Below are 15,501 nucleotides of genomic sequence, written 5' to 3'. Positions count from 1 at the left end.
GCAGAGGAATATATTTTCACATACATCTCGATCATGTATGATTTAAAACCAAAACCAATAAAAGAAACAAGACAACAATGGATATGTGGAACTTAATTACATGAAGATACACTGGGAACCCTTCACCCTAGTCTCAATATATTCTATACTAATGAACCACGTGACTGTAGCCACTTTAACCTGTGCAACAGGGATGATAATATTTCTTAATAACCGCAGACATACAGCATCCAGGGGAGATGCACAGTTATTCTTTTTACAGGCTGTCACACTGCTGTCACGCAATGTGTTATTTTGAGTTTTGTTCTGACAAAATAAGCTGAGACATGCACATCCAATTCTCCACTTAAAACATTTTATTACAGACAAAAGAAAACAAAAGAAGCATTTGTGACACAAAATGAATCTAATGCTGGCACACCTGTAATGCACCAACAATTGATGTAAAAATATTTATTATTCAAATAATCATGTTGTTTGATCAATAATAATAATAATAATAATAATAATAATAATAATAATAATAATGCACCCTGATGAAAATAAGCCAAAATTTTACTTCATATCATTCATAAATAGATGTAAAACCTGCAACCAAATTAAATAGAATGACCATATTCAAAACATATTCAAAATATGATATTCAACAAAACAAAATGGGTTCTCTCATCACTGGCTTTACAAATAAAAGAAGTACATTTGGCAGGTTTAATATCTATTCCCCCATGACCGTTCCTCTGAAACGCAAATCCTGCTACAGTGAAAAACAAAATATCTTAAGAATTAAATGCCTTACGTTTTTTTCTTCACAAAAAAAAAAAGATAAAGATGAGTTCAACACAATTCTAAAACACCTAATAAAACTAGTCAAAAACTTTTAAAACCCACTGTTATGTTTTTTTTTCTTTAGTAACATTTCACATTTAGCAACTTTTTTTGTATTCACCTGTACAAGTGGTGTTAGGACTAGGGTGGGGGTGGGGTAGAGGGGGAGTGGGGCAGGGCTATAAGGGGGGGGGGGGGGGGCGTGGTCCCTACGACCAAGAGGAGGAGCTAAAGGAGAGGTTTTTCGCCATTGACCTCTAGAGTTCAGTCGCATCCTGAGGCCGTGTGAAGAGAGGGACTTCTCTCCGCAGGAGCTCCACCAGTAAAGGAACCACCGGAGGAACCGGAGCTTTTTACAGTCTTTGAATTTCTCTCTCGCTTGGAGAGACGCGAGACCAGTGAACACAGTTTCAACACAAGTTTTAGTGTGTGTATTCCCTCACTGAATCCGCCTGCACAAAAATCACATAATCAAACAAAAAGGATGTAAAAAAAAAAAAAAGGAAAGAAAAAAAAGGCAAGGGACTGCAGCTAAATACACACATAAGGGGAATCCATTTTGGTGATATTTACAATCACTCTGTGAGGAGAAAAGGAAACGAGGAAGTCCTTTACTTAGGGCGAGGGTGATTTACAAATGTCGTATGTGTCTGTGACTATCGTGATTTAAGTTTCACTCTGCTTTTCGTTCAGTCTTTGCTGAAGTCTATCCGCCCCTGCTGAGGTGACTATAATCTACTTTCCTGCATTCGCTTCCTAACCAAGACCCCTACACGTCGAGTATGCTTAGAGCATCTCATCTCCCCAATGAGGGCAGTCCATGGCAAAACTGAGTAATGGAGCGAAAAGGGGAGAAAACATAAAAAAAAAAAAAAAAAAAAAAATAAAAAAAAAAAAACAAGAAGACTTCTTGTTTTTGGTCTTCATATCCAGTATGTTGGCATACAGAAGCTTAAAGCTCTCTGCCCCCACAAAAATGGAAAGTTCACTGATAAGGAAAGAAAAGAGCAAAAGCAGGAGAAGTGCCTCAGGCGTCTGTCCGATCTAAGTGCTTGGCAAATAGGCGAAGTAACTGTAGCAGTCTTTGGGATTTTATAAATCCTTCAGAATAAAAGAAAAAGAAAACGGTGGAGAAGCAGAGACATGGGATGATGTTGTGGTGATGTTGGAAAGCTCCCTGGAGTCTGACATTTGGAGGTCTTTCAACTTCAAGTGAGGTAGAGAGGCTTGTCCCGAGCTCCCATGCCACTGCTGAGGAGAAAGAAGAGATTGTATTCATGTATGCCTGCAAAGCAGTGATAGAGATTCACGGAGCAGCATGTTTTCCCACTGAGATCTGCACGAAAGTGTTTATTTTATTAATAATGATCCTTTAGTTTATTTAACCATATAGTCCCAGTGAGATTACAATCTTGTTCAAGGCCAGGAAAGCAGCATCACGACCAACGTGGAAGCCGCCGACACAGACTCAACATAAGGAAAACTACAATCCGAATCACATAAGAGTTCAGTTAAAAGGGCAGAATTTGGCAGATCATCGGATTTGAAATGTCAAATAGAGAGTCTGTTCTTGATTTATCTTTACTGACACGTAGGAAGCAGTTCAGTAGCCACCAAAACGCCAAACCACACGCATCTGACAGAGGCAGAGAGGGGCATACGCAAAAACTCAATCTGTTTCAAACAACGTCAAACATGATTTGACCCAGGCGTGATCCCATTTGACAATAGAGATGAATCACTTCTAAAGACGAGATATCTGCTGACTCCCGGCTTCTTCGCTGCCTCTCGGAAATAGTAATGCTAAGTTTCAGGTGTGAGGAAAAAACGACATCCCTCGTGTGCCTGCCTGAATAGCTTGATTCAATAAGGCAACGTGTACTGAGTGAAACAAAGGCAAACTTAATTGGATGTCACAGTTTGTGCGAGCGCGCTAAAAGTGTTGTTCTACTCCTGCATTACTCATTTCAATTTCAAGGGGACGCTTGCTGGTGCTTTAGCAAGGAAATCACAGTTTATGATGAATATTGTCTGAGAGCCTGAGTGTGAAAGTGAAGTGGTTGAGAGCAACTCATTTGGAAAATGAGGAACTCTGTCAGACAACTATTTTCTATTCTCTCCACTCAAATGTCCTGGGTTGGATTTGGAGAGGAACGGGACATTTTAACCGTTTGTGGCAGGGTTCTCACTCACACTGTTTGTGTAAATCAGACCTAAACTAACACACTGTGAGTGATGTGATGTGCTCACCTGCAGTGGTTGGGTCCACAGTCCCTGTTGCAGTACTCGCTGTCCCAGTCGGGGGTCTGGCCGTGCACTGGGTTCCCCGGGGGGGCCCCCGGAGACTGAGAGCCCCCCACACTGCTCTGGTAGTCAGCCTGGATATGGGAGAATCCCTGGGGGAGAGCAGAAGGAGACAATTGTACAATCTGCTACAGACTTAAAATATGATCAATATATTTTGACTAATAATGGAATTACAGGTAATAATAATGATTGACTCTGGACAAAATATACTACAGGAAACTAATTGAAATTGAATTGGAATTTCAGGAAGTTTAATTTAATTAGGTGAAATTCAGTAAAGTTCCATGTTTTTCTCCCCTTACCACACATTTGAGATTACATCTAGTATTATACTGTAAATAATAATACATGTAATCATACATGTAATCATAAAACATACTTTATGACTGAATTTGATTTGTATAACTGTCATTATTTGATTCATAACATTTGAATCATAATGTTCAGCAAGACAAGACAACCTCTCTTAGAAATGGAATTTAATGGAATTAAAAAAAATTTTTTTACTGCCATTCCAATTAAATTTGAACTATTTTTCCAGTTCCAATTCCATCTCCAGGAACTGTTTTGGAATTGACAATGTATTCTCAGTTTCTATTCCCAAACCCTGGCTCCAATATGTGGAGCAAGAGCATCAGTATATTGCTGTTATCCTGCTTATGTTTAGGTGCTATTCATGTTTTACATTACATGATGGGTTGAGACAATTCTCAGACCTCTTGTGCTGATGAAACCCTTTTAAAACCCACTGGAAAATGCCACAAATGCATTGTCATGGATCTTAAAACAAGGATTCACCATTTAGTTGATTTTAGTTTGTTTTATTCATGGTCGACCAACCTGTTGGCCGAGTGGAGGGGAATGCAGAGGCGCCTGGAGCCCCATTTGGTGTGAGATGATTGGCTGCGACTGCTGCATGCGGATTGGCTGGTTGAGCAGGGAGCTCTGGTGCAGGGAGAGCTGGGCGTGCGGGTGCAGAGGGGGGCTGATCTGGAAGGGGGCCGGGGGAGAGGCACTCATGCTGGGCGGCAGCATCTGGGATTGGCTGAGGGTGCGGGCCAGCGTGTGGCGGGGCGGCCCGGCGAAGCTCTGGAGGTCCGACAGCGGGAAGGAGCCCGGAGGGCCCAGGTAGGGAGAGGAGGACTGGGGGGGCACGCTGTACAGGGGCTGCTTGGGGGGCAGCAGGTGGGAGGGCTGGCTGGTCTGCTGGGCACTTTTTGGTTCAGGGTCGTTGTACGTCTGCAGATAAGAAAGTAAGAAGTAATCATTTCAATTCACTACCCAATAATTTTAATAAGATAAGCAGCTATAAGTAGATAATAAGATAAGATAAGTAGCTCTCAATTAGCGACATGGTAATCTCACTCCGCCCTTATCACAACAACCCATCAATAATCATTTATCATTCAAGCTTTCTTCTTTCTGAGGTAAGAGACCTCGGATAAGCCCAATAGGGTTTATTGCTTCTTACCTGCACAACATTTTCATAGTTCATACACTTGTATCTTTCTTTCTGTTCTTGATTTTTAATGTGTGCAAATGAATAAATAAATAAAATAAAGCTTTGATCACAACAAATGTCCCCCTTGTACCTTAATAGCAATACCCATTACACTTCCAACAGAACTTCATTCTTTTTCCACCTGGACCCTATTTCTCCATCATACTGAATGGATTGCGACCAAAATATAATCAATTTCTTCACTACAGAATGCCTGACATCTTGCTTGCTCGGGTGCGAGCCAACGGACCAACACAAAAAACACTTAATTTGATATATTTAATTTTCAGTTTATCAATGAGCTGACAACTCTCACTCTGTATGTTGTCACTACTTTCTACAGCGGCGCATCATGTACTGTAGGCAGGCAGCCGGCTGAGGAAGAGTATAAATGCTAAAGCCAAGCTAAGCTCAAGGTAGCATCAAAACGGGACGAGATAGACATGAGTTTAGATCTTTTTCATTTACATCTTTCATCTTTTTTTTTACCGTTATGTCTCATTACCGCGTGGGCGATCGAGGTGTTGAAAAAGACACGCTTTGGGTGTCGGTTGGCGTCTATCGGCCATATAGGACTCTATTGGAGAGCTGCACACCTACGCAAGCCAGACGTAAATAGCTCTATAGTGAGACACCTGACGAGCTCAGAATCCATCAGTATGATGGAAAAGGATGAGGAGGGGGAAAAAACTATGAAACATAGAAGCACCAAACTTGATAACCGAGTCTCACCCAAACTTGACCCCTTCTCATTCTGGGCAGTATCACTCTGGGCAGGTGCAGCACCCACAAATTCCCTGCGCCCCCACCCCGCCCCACCTCACCCCACCCCGCCCCACCTCGCCCCGCCCCGCCCCGCCCTCTCCAGGCGCTATGATGAGCTGTCAGATTGCTCATCTCCAGCCATCAGTGTTGATTAGAAGGTAATGGAGCCCATTTGTATGAATAGAGCTGCTGAGGTAATGATCAATAGACACCTTGACAGATGGATGGGAATGGGAGAGGGGCCATGCACGCACACACGTGCACACACACACACACACACACATGCACACGCACACACACACACGCATACATGCACACACACACGCGCACACACACACACGCACACACGCACGCACACACACGCACAGACACACACGCACACGCACACGCACGACCCCAGGAAGGGAAATGAGGCTGTTTGCCTGCAGAACAAATGGAATGACAAAAGGAATCTCGGCCGCGCTACATTGTGCGTCGTTAATACGAGACGGCACTAAACAATGCGAGCCGCAGCCCCTTCCCCTCGCCTGGCGGCCCCTCCCCCTCGCCCTCGCCTCGCCTCATGCTACCACGTCGGCAGATACAAGAAGCCATCACTCATTGGGCCCAAACGCACGTCATAGATCTGAATTAGCAGCGAGGTGTCAGAAGTGGAAACGGCGTGCGTTGATTCGGATGCGCTTCTTGTTAGAGGTGATGAGCTACGAGGCGGCCGATCGATAACATAATACGTGGCACACAGGTGCTGAGAAACAGTCTGTTGGTGTGAGGTGCATTTCAGCTAGTGTTTCCTAATGCTATATAGACAACCCAGAATCCAATCGCCAGTGGCATACATGGCACATACATGGCACATGATGAGAGAGCAATCCTGTCCTCTCCCTCCCTCCAATCCACACATGTTATGGGCGCGTGCTTGAGGGCTAGAATTGCCTGACCCCTCCCCCAACCCTATATCACCATACCGACCCCCGATCCCCAACCCCCTATGGAAATCAGGTATTGTTCCAAATATGGTCTCTGCTCTTGTTGCATCAGAACCCTCCCCACCCCACCGCCCCTCCACATCCCAAGGAAGCCCCACCCCGCCCATTAGCAGGGATTTTCCATCCAATCCATCATCAGTGTTAGCCAGGCCCTGCGTTGTCGTGTCATAAGCGTTACCTTGGAAACCAGACTGGCTCGGTACGCGGCCAAGGCTTTCAGGTACTCCTTCTTGGCCGCCTCGGTTTTCCTCTTGTAGGCCTGTGAAGAGGATCAAAACAACAGGCTTCAGGTGAGAGGAGAGGTGACACACTCGTAAACGTGCAGACGCACATCTCTCTCTCTCTCTCTCTCTCTCTCTCTCTATCAGCACACACGCAAACACACAAATACACATCCTGGTTTTTCTCTCTCAAACACTTTCTCGGATAACCCCCCATATATACGCACGCACGCAGGCACACACGCACACGCGCGCTCACACACGCACACACACGCACGTGCACACACACACACACACACACGTGCACACACACACACACACACACACACACGTGCACACACACACACACACACACACACACACACACACACACACACGCACACACACACACAATGTTTCCCTTTCCATCAGAGCCAATGGTACAGAACACCTCCATTTCCTCATCACGGCACTAATACTCCCTCATCTCAATGTGTCTCCCTCTATTGTAGCAACACATCATTTCCATTCCAATCCACCTAGAGAAATGAACTGGAACTCTCTCTCTCTCTCTCTCTCTGTCTCTCTGTGTCTCTCGCTCTACTTTTAGCTCCACAATAACTCCACTCCTATCAGCGTACTGACATTAGCGATACACTACAATGGTTGGTGCTATTTGGTACATTAGGATGCAATCCTTGCCTGCGTATGAGTTTTGTTTGAAATGGCCTTCAATATTGTTACAGTGATGTACGAACCTGTGTTGTTGGTAACTGCTGCTGCTGCTGTGCGTGTGTGTGCGTGTGTGTGTGCATGCGCGCGGGTGCGTGTGTGTGTGTGCATGAGCTGAGTGTTTGAGTGTGTGTGTGTGTGTGTGTGTTTGTGCATGTGTGCATGCATAAAGAATGTTTTTGAATGTGTATGCGTATATGTGTGCGCACACATGCCCATTAGCAGTGGTGTAGTGGTCCCTGGAGAAGTGGGTAGACTGTAATTTATATTCTGTTTATATATACTGTGTATATATATACACACAGTGTACAGTGTGTACACACAGTGTATATATATATATATACTGTGTATATATATACACACACACAGTGTGTATATATATATACACACAGTGTATATATATATATACTGTATATATATATACTTGCAGTATATATATACTTGCATATATATGCATATATATATAGTGTGTGTGTGTGTGTGTGCGTGTGTGTGTGTGTGTGTGTGTGTATATATATATATATATACAGTACGTATATATATATATATATATACATATACAGTGTATATATATATATATATATATACACTGTATATATACATATAAACAGGTTAACCCTAACCCAATACATATGTGAGTGTGTGTATATGGAGTACATTGTGTGTCTGAGGCCTATAACCCAAAAGTAGTTCATTTGAACTTTTGAACTCACACGGTCTTATACTTATTACAGTAGTGTCCTATATGTTCTATACTATAGTATGTATGTATATGTATATTACACATGTATATTTCCCCCATGTACTTTTGTACTTTTATTGGATTTTCAAGCAATATTGAACAGAAATTTGAAAACACATTGTACTACAAAATAGGTGTTACAGTTATGAATAGTCGAATAATATAGCCCGCACACTAGATAATGCTCCCATGAACATTTATTGGTATACCACCATGTGACGTTGCTCTAGACTCTATTTTTCAGTTTTTCACATTATACATGTAATTCTGTCCAGCACCTCTAGTCTTCACCATGTTTGGATGTGCGTGCTTTTGTAAACTTTTTTTTGCACACATATGGATAGTAGAATAGTTATCCAACTAACCCGCCCCCCCCCTTTGAGACATACTGTACAAACACACACAAATACATATAGACATATACATATATACATTAACATAAACATATACAGTATATTATTATTTTTACATGCTTGGTGCACTGCTGTGGCACTGTTGCTCCACACCAGGATGAATTGTCTGGAGAATCTTGTGCTACTAATGCGCAACATTATGTGAAATTTTGCAAATGCATCAGAATAGCATTGTCCATGCAATAAAAAGGAGGCGCAATAATACCAATGGTAGGTAACAGCCATGATTCCATTAGAGTTGAATCTTCTGCATAAGGCAAACATCATGACCTCCCTTTAGAAGTCCATCAGCATTTGCATTTCCTGCCCATTACGGCTGAGTTGGAGATGACGTTAAATAGAAACAAAAACAATAGCCTGCTCTTCCTGGACAGCCCAGATGCCCTTGAGCTAAATCCAAGGACGAGGCGGTAGTGGTGGTGGTGGAGGTGGTGGTGGAGGAGGAGGTGGTGGAGGAGGTGGTGGAGGAGGGGGAAAATCACTAATTCTGTATTCTAGGCAGGATCAAAATAGCAGGCAAGCGATATAAATAAAGAGAGGGGAAATGAGAAGTTCACACATCCCTGCTTGTCAGAGGGCCAATGAAGATACATGGTGTAGTAGTAGAAGATACATGGTGTGTAGAGGCATCAGCTGTGGAGGCTGATGGAGCACAGGAGGTGTGGACTAATACCTGGCTCACTACGGCCCGGCGAACGAACCATCACTTTTGTTTTGGGAGAGGAAAAGGTTTTTCGAAAAAGGCTTTCCGAGCGTGCATTGTTTGGGAAAGTATTTTTGTGTGTGTGTGTGTGTGGATTTGATGGACACTGCAGTGCAAACTGTGGATTCAAACACACCGGAGAGATCTGCTGCTTTTTCGCTTTGCATTGTGACAGTTGGAAACAAGCTAATGAGGGTTTGTATGTGTTTATACAGTATATCTGTGTGTATCTTGTGGAGGTGTACTAGCATGTGGGTATGTGTGCATTTACATAGTGCATACTGTAGGAGTGCTAGCCTTCCTACATGTACAGTAGTACTTTCCCCACATTGACCATTCCCTGTCTGTAAAACAGCCAACTTTCTTAGTCTTGGATTGTTTCATGGCTGCTGCTGCTGCTGCTGTTGCACAGGAGCGCTCCTCCTCTCCTCTCCTGGTCTAGAATTAAATTTAGAGGGAAAATCATTTTAATGAGAGCCAAGGGAGCGGGGATAAACGAATGGATTATCTTTAGAAAGAGAAGAACCAGCTCATTAAGGTGAGCTCTATCTCACAGCAATGTTCTGGTAATTACACAGCACATAATGCCGAGGAGGAACGGCTGCACGGCACGCACGGCCGCTGGAGCACGCGCTCCCTCTACTGGTGGCATGAGAATGTGCACGCCTACGGTGCAGGTATGTGTTGGCGCGCGCGTGTATAATGCAATTGGGAGTCAGATTAACATACTGTAGCGTATGTCATTAAAAAACCCTCAGCAATGAACATGTGCCTATGTTCTAACATGGAAAATGTACCTAGAGATTTACGTACTTTTCACATTTGTTCGTCTACATCATATATCTAGTAGTGCAGTGCCCGTTCACCCCGCTGTCACACAGAGTGCTATTCGCCCGCCCCATTCAAAGTATATGAATACTAATGATATGTGTCGCGTGTCCAAATTGCACCATGTGTGTGTGTGTGTGTGTGTGTGTGTTAAAAGTATCAATTGACAAACGTATCAATTAAAACGACGAGGAATTAACAAATACATTTTTCCATACTTCTCCAGACTTTTTGTGCGATTCCCAAACTCTACTGTTTCAGACCTTCCAGACCTGCATCACAACCATGCTGTTTTAACTGTGGTGTGTGGTGTATTCTGTGTGTGTGTGTGTGTGTGTGTGTGTGTGTGTGTGTGTGGGTACCTGTTTCTGTTCCTCCCCTAGGCTGTCCCACATGGAGGCCACGATCTTGGAGACGTCCCCGAAGGTGGCGTTGGGGTTCTGGCCCTTGATGGCTGCCTGGGTGTCTCTGAAGAACAGAGCGTAGGCCGACACGGGCTTCTGGGGCTCGTTGGGGTCCTTCTTCTTCTTCTTCTTCTGGGGCTTGGGTTTGGGCTTCATCATCTCCGAGGAGGCCCGCTTCTCCCCGCTTATCTGGAGGGAGGAAGAGGGGACGAGGGGCAGAGGCAGACAAGTAGTTAGACATAGATCGATTGGTGAAAGCAACTTTTATAGGTTCAAAACATCCAGTGCTACTATCCAAGGAATGTAGAGCGTACGGTGTATAATGTGTACGGTAATCTATTTCTGAATTTGTTTTAGAAAGGGCTTGATGGCACGCTCAACACTATCAGGATAAGTATAATAAGACACACTCGACTTTTGCAAGGTCAAACTCGTATGAAAAACCTCGGATGAAACTAGTCCACCACATCGAGCTTAACGTCGATAAAATGGCCTAGAAGAACTAGAACATTGAAAGGACGACGGAGAGTGAGAGGAAGGAGGGATTCTGCGAAGAGAAGCCACGGCTTGTTCTGAGAAGAGAAAACAGATCAATTTACGGACATGGCTGAATGGAGACTAACAGGACGTCAGTCAGCCAGGTTAGCCTCCGGGGTGGTGGTGCTGGTGCTGGTGGAGGGTGGGGGGGGGGGGGGGGGGGGGTGCGGACAGGCTGCCCAGAGACGGCATGGGGAGGCAGACCTGGCCTAATTACAATCTCATTGGCAGCGGTTCCACATGGTTTCACATTGGTACCACTTTATCAGATGTTAAATCACTGGATTCATGGAATATTTTATGCGTTCAACGGTTCAGTCTTTATTTTGTGCCTCACATAGTAGATCACAAAGGGTGCACTTTCCGAATAAACTTTAAAAATAGGATTAAAAAAATATGTATAAATCTATATTTATTTTTTTACCTAACTGGGCTGTTAATAATAATAACAACACACTGCAACCTCACGACATTTTCAGGAAGAAAACGGCTCACATCTGTGTGATGTACTAGCTCCAATACACATGAATACATTTTCATTTTCCATGACGGGGAGTCAAATCCAGGTCACCTGATCCTGGTTGTGATTCTATATGGAAATTGCCTTCCTTGGTGAGAGAACACATCAACCATTAGAGAGAGGGAGCAGGGAGAGAGAGAGAGAGAGGGAAGGAGAGAGAGAGGGAGAGGGAAGGAGAGAGAGAGGGAGAGGGAAGGAGAGAGAGAGAGAGAGGGAAAGAGAGAGAGAGAGGGAAGGAGAGAGAGGGAGAGGGAAGGAGAGAGAGAGAGAGAGAGGGAGAGAGAGGGAGAGGGAAAGAGAGAGAGAGAGAGAGAGAGGGAAAGAGAGAGAGGGAGAGGGAAGGAGATGTAGCTAATGGAGGATGGCGAGGGAGGAGTGACGGCTTGATGTTGCCATTAGTATCAATGGAACATCAGTTAACCTGATTTCTTGGTTTCCATAAAGGCAGGAAAAAAACAATCCAATTTCCATCAATAAGAGTGTAATAACAGAAGATATAATGACATGTTGAATATATAATGATATACAAAGGTATTGTGTAGAATGAAGGATGTTTATGTGCACAGTTTACAGTTGAGGGTTATGGAGAGAGTCACTCAAATGTTATGTTACAGTGAGAGATGCACGGCCCGAGGCCAAGCTCGTATTTCAACCATTTGAGACATTTAAAACGGCTTTGAATCGTTTCAAAATCCACTGATCCTGTGTTTTGGTGTTAAAAACACAGCAGGTGGGGCGAGAACAAAAACCACGAAGAAGAATTGTCCCGGCGCGAGTATCAAACAGGAAGTTGAGGACATTTAAAGACGTTCACAAATCCATCTAATGCATACTTATCATGGGATTAAGCAACAGCCACGTCTGTCCCTGTAACTGTCAATTTGAAAACAGGAAATGATTGCCTTTGAAAATTGCATTGTTTCAGCAAAGCATTCGCAGCCAAACAACACGCTGTATTTCCACACAGCATGAAATTAACTCATCAAAATTCAAGGTCCAGGAGCACATTTGGCAGCTACAGAAAACTTCAAAATAGCTTTTGTGGCGTGCGGAAATGAATGGATGTTCCTATTCAGCGTAAAATGAAATGATTGCTTGTCTATTTCACAGCTTACAGGTAATATTAAAATTATTATTATTATTTTTTGTGTATGTGTGCATGGTTTCATAAAAAAACAAAAACAATCTGTTCCAGCGCCTTTGAAGTGAGAGTAGAATCAAATCAAGATAGAGCTAATGGAATGAATGACACTGTAAAAAAATAAAAAAGGTGAAATAATCTCCAGGAAACATCACATGTATTCATAGAGTGAAAAGAGGTGATGACACACGGCGGCACACAGCCAAGCAGGACAAAAAGGGCACATTCTTCTCTTTCTCTTTCAGCGCTTCACACCGGCAAGATTCATGTTTGTGAAACTTACAGGACGGACAGAGGAGGAGGAGGAGCGAATATCAATGAAACGCAAACGACACACGGAAAAGAATGAAAAATGAACGGACATCATCACTCAACAAAGCCTCTGAAGTGTACGTCCTTAAATGAAAGAAAACCTCTGCTCGCCGCATAATACTTCTGTGTTAATACTGCTGTGTCTGATACTCCCACTCTGTTATACGGTATAATAGACCCAGTTCACGGGGGCCATTTTGTGCCAAAAAGGCAGGGTAAACACAGGTGCAAGCAAAACACTAATGAGGGTTTCCAACTTCCAATGATTGGAATTTTCGAAACCCTCATTAGTGTGTTGCTTGCACCTGTGTTTACCCTGCCTTTTCGACACAAAATGGCCCCCGTGAAATGGGTCTATTATCAGTCTGTGAGGTTCAATGTGATGTTCAAGTCTTATTTGTAATGTAATTAACACCTCAACCCGTTTCATCTACCTCGACTTCAATTAAGAGATTTCATACGTTTCCCAGAATGCCTTTTGGCAACCCCTCCCCTGAGAATAGGTGTGATTGAAAGTCATTTAAAATCCCTATATGAACTCCCATTACTTCTACTTCCTGGAAAAGGGAGTAGGCCATCTTTCCCGGTGACCTCATGCTGCGGTAGTAGCTGTAAATATAAATTTTAGAACCAATAAAAACATCAGATTTTTGAGAAATCACGCTCCTCTGCACCCCTCCCATCAAATCAAACTGCCTGCCTCTCTCTCTCCTTATTATCCTCCATCTGCATGTGAGTAAAGTGAGCTTGATATTGGATGTTGTCGAGAGCGTAGACCTCCGCCAAGGCCAATGCAGTAGTCCAGTCTGCTGTGATATACACATTTCATTAAGTCAGATCAGATACGCTCCAAAATCCAAAATTTCCGATGTATCTTGCGCATTGTGTGGCCGGCCAAGTTGTAATATATTGTCATGTCATGGTGTTTTGTGGTCATTAATAAACGAGATTGATTCTGTTATTTTTCTATACTTTTTTCTATACAAGAGGCTTGTTTTTTCCCCCTAGGGGGCGGGAACATGTGCCGCCAGCAGCCGCCTACAAAATGACATGAGAGTTGCACCATGTGTTGTGGCTGCATGCATTGCATTCTGGTCTATTGAGTCTGCTGCCAGTGGAGAAATTGGTCTTTCTGCCTCTGCTACAATGGATTTCTCCCTGTATGATGGTCTGTGCAAAGTGATCAATCTAGAGAGAAGCAATTTGCTCTTTGATTCTGAGGGACTGACACCAAAACTTGACATTTACTGTTGATGTTTTAGATAGTTGAACATTTTTCACCACTGTAGCTACGTTGTCTTTGTTTGGCCAATTACTCTATCAAAGATGAGAATAAGAAAAATGCACCACCAAACAACAACATGGACCCAGGAGTGCAAGGCTATTTTGTATCAGTTGTTCAAGTATTTTAGGGTGGATTGTCCCTTTAAAGACCGCCAGGCAAACAGCCAAAAACAGTCACAAGGCTGATGCTAGGTAAGACAGACACCAGTAAAAAACCAGTGCAGCCAAAACATATTTTGTGCACATCTTTCCAGTTTGCCAGCAAAAAAAAAAGAACTATAGTGTCAGCCTCTGCTCATCCCATCAGTGTTACTGCTGTCAGAGAGAGAGAGGGAGAGAGAGAGAGAGGGAGAGAGAGAGAGAGAGAGAGAGAGAGAGGGAGAGAGAGATAGAGGGGGTGGGGGAGGTGGGGAGACAGATAGGGAGGAGGGGGTAGCTATTTCTGAATGGATAGCACTGTGCACTGGCAAGACAAGATTAGAATTGACAGCCTGATAACTGCGTCACTATCAAAACAGCAGAGAGGAGACAAACACAGAGAGAGAGAGAGAGAGAGAGAGAGAGAGAGAGAGAGAGAATATGGAAGGGATAGAGAGAGGAAAAGGAGAGAGTGAGATGGAGAGAGAGAGAGAGAGAGAGAGTTGATGTAGAGAGAATAGATAAAAGGAGGAAGGGATGTAGAGTGATGTAGAGAGGAGAGGATGGATAAGGATAAGATGGACAGGCACCGTGGCAGAGAGACCTATAGAGTTTAAGAGACATGATGGAATTTAGACAATAAAGCAGGGTACAGTGTGGAAGAGGGTGGGATATATGCATCAAAAAAATATGTAATAATAATAATAATATAAATATTTATGCATAATTTATGCATAAAAAAACAAGCAGGAAAAACTAGGAGAGGTGATGTAGATGCAATGAAAGCACATCATGTACATGGCACTGTAAACCACATGTCAATGTGAATATCCAGCTCTAAAGTTTAGACCAGGATGTTCCCTGGATCTAAAGTCAAACAAATGTGAAATAGGCAATTAAAAAAATAAATAGAAAGAGCCTTGACCTTCACCGTGTTAGCACAGCTAGCGTGTTAGCACAGCTAGCGTGTTAGCACAGCTAGCGTGTTAGCAGAGCTAGCGTGGAAGCAGCCACAGAAGACGCCATCATCACTTTACGTTATTGTTTTGCAGTGAAAAACGAAATAAGGCTGAAGCTCACATTAGACATACATGGCTTTTCCTTCCTAAAGAAGCCCAAATGTCGAATCCAAACCTCATAGAACATGAATTTTTTATGTGATG

General features: G+C 43.3%; 1 protein-coding gene across 3 annotated transcripts in view; it reads right to left on the bottom strand.

The window, feature by feature from the left end:
* Window positions 1-404: 404 nt before the first annotated feature.
* The window catches only part of LOC310781067 (TOX high mobility group box family member 2-like), a 44,668-nt gene continuing 29,571 nt past the window's right edge, over window positions 405-15,501 (bottom strand). For 2 of the 3 annotated variants that reach the window (XM_083641607.1, XM_083641609.1), the window contains 5 exons: window positions 10,365-10,595; window positions 6,563-6,643; window positions 3,973-4,371; window positions 3,076-3,221; window positions 405-2,076 (listed from right to left, as the gene is read on the bottom strand). In XM_083641607.1, coding sequence (XP_083497733.1) covers window positions 2,034-2,076; window positions 3,076-3,221; window positions 3,973-4,371; window positions 6,563-6,643; window positions 10,365-10,595 — 900 coding nt within the window. In that variant the 3' untranslated portion in view covers window positions 405-2,033. The remainder of the gene's footprint in view (window positions 2,077-3,075; window positions 3,222-3,972; window positions 4,372-6,562; window positions 6,644-10,364; window positions 10,596-15,501) is intronic. The other variant, XM_083641608.1, reaches the window with a different exon arrangement.

The sequence above is a fragment of the Poromitra crassiceps genome, assembly GCF_964638095.1.
Source record: "Poromitra crassiceps genome assembly, chromosome: 8".
Classification (NCBI taxonomy): domain Eukaryota; kingdom Metazoa; phylum Chordata; class Actinopteri; order Beryciformes; family Melamphaidae; genus Poromitra; species Poromitra crassiceps.
Note: the sequence above shows the minus strand (reverse complement) of the source record. Positions and strands in the feature narration are given on the sequence as shown.